The following is a 4,748-nucleotide window of genomic DNA, read 5'->3' as shown; positions in this document are numbered from 1 at the left end:
CGTGGAATTCTCTGTTCGCCCCGCCTTCAAGACAGCGGGTGGCATCTACTTTTCCCGAAGGGAAGACTGTGTTAGCACTTCTTGTCGTATATATGCAGTCACTGACTGGTATAAGGCTATTCTCCATGATGATGGCCTTATTTCTTGCATCTACCGTGACGATTGTAGGGTCATCGCAGGTGGTATTGATTTGACAGAATCGCGTGAGTTGCCTGGCTCCCTGTCGCGGTCGTTGCCAGAGGCCGAGTATAAGATTATGTCAGAGGCCTTCCCTAAATCCTCCCCGTCTTGATCTGGCGGCGGGAATCAGCCGTTTACGACTCCTCTCGTCGGTGGTGTAGATAATGATGTTCCTTCGACTTTGCCTAACGCCCTCAGCGCTTTCCAGAACGAGTTCCAGTCTATCGTCAATCGTTTTCAGAATTTTGGTAGCGAGTTGCTTGAATTGCAGCGACTCACCTGCACAAGGAATTTATTCAGCTACACGTCAATCTCCGCACTGTATCGCGGTCTCCTAGTGTCTTCCGCAGCACCATCGTTACTCCGTCGAAGTCCAAGCGGCAGGACTCAGGTAAGCTTTTGGTAGCGACGCATGGAGTACCCTTGTTACAACCGCAAGCCATATTCCGCGCATTTCCATTGAAAGTGCAGTTCCGAAGTCGTCCTTTCTGGTTTAGCTGCTGAGAAGTGTCGTCGGTCCCTCTCATCCATCATAGAGGAGCCAGAGCCTTCCAAGCGCCCTCGTGCAGCCGACGATCAGTCGCGACCCCCGGGGCGCACTTGTGCTGCCGGAGAAGCCGTCTCCCTGGACGATATAAAAATCACTACCAAGGTGCCCAAGCGCCCCCGCAAGTGGGGATGTTGTCTCGGTGCGTCGTATAGTGAGATCCACACCCAGTGTGTCATCGTCGCTGCTCGTTGCTGGCGACTTGGGCCTTTCCTTGGGTTTTTCGCGGTGGCCTGCCCCAATCAGTTCCTTTCTTTGTGCCCATCTGACGCGTTGTCTAACGATATGATGAGTTATAGCCTGCTGTTGACCGTCCTTCGCGTCTTCTTTCCCCCGCTTATGTGCCGAGCGATCCCCCGATTACTCCGACTTCTCCCACTCTTTGCAGGTCATCGTCGAGATGTCGTTGTATGATGGTGGGGTGGGCTCTGTTATCGATGACTTGACGCACGCCCCCTGGCTAGTCCTACTTTCTTCAGGTGTCAGCGACACTGATATCTACAACTGTTGCGGAGCATCCACTTAAACAGCTATTAGACGCCGTCCGTTAATGAGATTAGGAAGAATTCAACCTCCTGGTTCGTCCCGTGCGTAGATATCTTACATGGACCGAACCACCTGCTTTGTAGCTTCTGGGGGTCGTCATTGTGGGCCAGCACCCAGTATCCCTCCTTGAAGCTATGTAACGCTACCTTCTTATCTCACACCTTTTGTTTCACCGTGTGCACCCATAGCTAATGCTCGTGCATGCGCTATAGACTGGAGTCTTCCTTCCCATTTGCCGTTTTCCTTTATTCTCATTGTTGTCCGGTAGCTTGGATTAGACACTGTACAACACAGAGAAGAGGTTTATACATGACACAGTGTGATGCCATATCAGAGCTATAAATACTGTCTGCAGCAAGCACTTGTTTTATAGCTTTACAGGCTCGCATATCAAAGGGGTCCCAAGTAGCTCCCGCGAACATTCGGTTGACTAATGTGGTCCTTTCTAGTTCTGTAGCTTCTTTCTGGGCCAGGATCCGTTCGTCCTTGAAGTACTGGTCGATCCGCCGCAGCCATTTTTCGGCCGCTTCCCGTTCGTACTGACCGTCGTAGCGTGGAATCTGTTCTAGGTCGGATACCTTCCGGTATGGTTGTCCGCTCCGGCTCACCGAGGCTTTGGAGGCCGTCGGTGTAGCGAGCCCAGAGGTCGGTGGGGGTGCGACCCACTCGTCATTCCGTTGTTCCCATTCATTCACCTTCCGCGCGGCCTCGTATTTGGCCTGCTCTGCTGCTTGTCAAGCAGATTGTTCTCCCCGGAGCTGCTCCTCCATAGCCTGCAGGCGTGCACCCACGGCAGCCCATGGATTTGCAAAGGCTATGCGGCGATCTCCATCAAGCGTCAGCCCTCATGTCTGTTCGAGTAGTTGGGAAAGGATTGGCCGGTCATGATAGTAGCGTTTTTGAGGTAAGGTAGTGAATGCTAAAAACTTTATGTCGGATCATTCAATCGACGGGGACTCTGCTGTCTCAGTCACATGCTACTCTTTATAGACGGCCCCGTTGTAGCGCTGCCGAGTGTCGTGGGGCTTTCGGTGACCAGAGTTGGGATTCGGTTTCCTATTTTGGATATGCTACCGGATGTAATTTCACACACTCTATAACTCAGAGGTATAGATGATTGCCGACCTACTTATATACACGGAGTTCTATCTAGGATCTGACTTAGCCTACCGTGTGGGCGTACTAGTCACCACTATTCCTGGTAGTGGCTCTAGGGTAGTGTTCCTCCCTGGATAAATATATGAACATAAACAACGAAAAACCCATCTTCAAGCCCATAGTAACAAGTCCCTCCTCTCCTTCAAAAAACCGATATGTCAAGCATCGCAGTCTAATTCTCCATTGTAGCTAGATATTATAGTATCTATTTCAATTAGTTGCTACCTAGTAAGACAAGTTCCAGACTTACCTAAGTCAAATGGAAGAGAAGGGGCAATGACCCCTTTGCCTTTATAACACATACACTGAAGCCGGGCTCCATTGAGTAAACAGAAACTACAGCCCAGGTTTCGTATCGCATCTTTCCTGCAAATGTTAAGTATTCTAGACCACAATTATAATATCGTTCTTACCCCTTTTGAAGCGTGCCATTTCGGTAACCTAAGCATGAATTCAAATCTAGGGGCACAAAGCTGGAACTATGATCCGATCTCTGGCACTTCGCAAATAGCACATGACCCTCGAGCCTTAAACTAGAGCACGTCTCTGTAAAGTTTGCCGCACAAGCACCTCCGACTCCAAAAAGGAAGAGAAGTTCTTGACCGCGCATACTTTCAGTGTAAAAGAAGGGGACTGGGGGCTCATATAAATTGAAGCAAACGACTGTCTGTCGTGCAAAAGCTTTCTTCCAGTAGCATCGAAGCAATAATTTGTATTGGAGTTGGACTGGTCTCCAACTATATGTTTGTGCAGGTTTCTTAAATCCGAGGTCCTTCTTCTTTTATCATGTGAATTTAGAACGCTAATCCAAGGGTTGGTATCATAAAGAGACTATGGCTTTCTCATGGAACATCACACTTGACTTGGAGTGGAAATAAACTTTCTCGGGAAAACAGAGAAAAGGAAAAGAGCACACAGTAAATTACCTACTACTCCCGCTAAGGATAACTATGATCTAGCTGTAATGAAATATATTTTTTATTTTACATACTCTGAGCTAAAATGGATCCACTCTCTAACTGCCTTTCTAAATATAGTCCCCTTTAAGCAAATACCGTAGAACAATAGAATGATTGGAAATCTCTGTTCCTCCAAAAGACCACTAAACTAAAACACTGGTATGTAAAATAATATTGATAACAATCTTTACTGTAATATCTGTCCTCTTGTTTATATGCCTAGATATATATTTTTAGAGGCTTGTTTTAAATAATCCTAAAGGTCAAGCAAAGGTATTATATAGAACTATGCAATTTTAAACCCGATAGATAAATTATAGAGAGGAAAAGCTGAATATATATTAGGATAAAATATTCTCAGCATGGCAGTTTAATCCTGTATCATTATTGGATATGACATGGTCTATTTCAGTTGTCTGCTTTATCACCAATTTATATGATATTTGTGTAAGTTAAGCGAGAATATGGACACTGTGTGATAACTATGAATTTAAGTAGCTAAATATTGTAGACACAAGGAGATATCCGCCATATCACCGGCCATCAGAGGATTCAATTGCGGCATGGAACTTGGAACTTTGAACCAGAATTTGAACATGCCATATAGTACCTATCTTCTCTGGATCCCGCCCCCACCACCCAGATATGGCGAGGTTCCTCTTGCCAATCTCTCTTGTCTCTGCTTTGCACTCATATACACCCAAGAATCTCGATAGCGGATCATGTCCACATCATCATACTCTTGACCCGTCCTCTTATGTTTGAATACGTATTCCCAGCCACGCTTTGTCTTTACCCCGACAGCCCAGACCTCCCACTGCGGGTTCAATGTCCAATCTTGGTTGAAGACCATCTGATCTACGTCAGACTGCAACGTTCCGCGAGGTAAGTCCATCTTGAAGTTTTGCGAGACTTTCTGGTAGGTCCCTGCTTGAGGGATATTCTTAGGAACATCTTTTTGAGTGATTTGTTTTTCACGGCTTTTCACTTCTGCACCGCTTCGCCATGCTATAATATTTAGTACCATAACAGGTGAATATAGAAGATAATCACTTACGCATCAGAACCTTTAGAAATTTCCCCATGGTAGGTACGTTTGGGATAAAGATTTCACTCTTCTGGGAAAATCAAGTCTTGGATGTTTAGATTGAATGAAAATTTTAAGCTGGTGATAATAAAAACATCGAAGACTCAGGCCTTATTTATGGACAGGCATTGCTGAGCCACAGTATGTTTTATTGAGGAAAATTTCATTGATACTTTGATACGGTGCAGGGCCAATAATTACAGAGATATACTTCCAGTAATCTGGGGCAAAAATTACCAGATCCATCTATGTTTTTGGCGCATTTTTGGCT

At 46.0% G+C, this 4,748-nt stretch overlaps 1 protein-coding gene across 1 annotated transcript; it reads right to left on the bottom strand.

Annotated features, from left to right (window-relative positions):
- Positions 1-703: 703 nt before the first annotated feature.
- ABOM_012241 (uncharacterized protein) lies at positions 704-4,475 on the bottom strand (the record flags this gene model as incomplete). The annotated part of the gene is made up of 4 exons (XM_022539368.1): positions 704-960; positions 1,653-1,997; positions 4,027-4,398; positions 4,448-4,475. 4 exons carry the CDS (start codon positions 4,473-4,475, stop codon positions 704-706), a joined length of 1,002 nt encoding a protein of 333 aa, XP_022382911.1.
- Positions 4,476-4,748: the final 273 nt, after the last annotated feature.

The sequence above is a fragment of the Aspergillus bombycis genome (genome assembly GCF_001792695.1).
Source record: "Aspergillus bombycis strain NRRL26010 chromosome Unknown contig00250, whole genome shotgun sequence".
Classification (NCBI taxonomy): Eukaryota; Fungi; Ascomycota; class Eurotiomycetes; order Eurotiales; family Aspergillaceae; genus Aspergillus; species Aspergillus bombycis.
The sequence above is the reverse complement of the archived record's forward strand: the minus strand, read 5'-3'. Positions and strand labels throughout refer to the sequence as shown.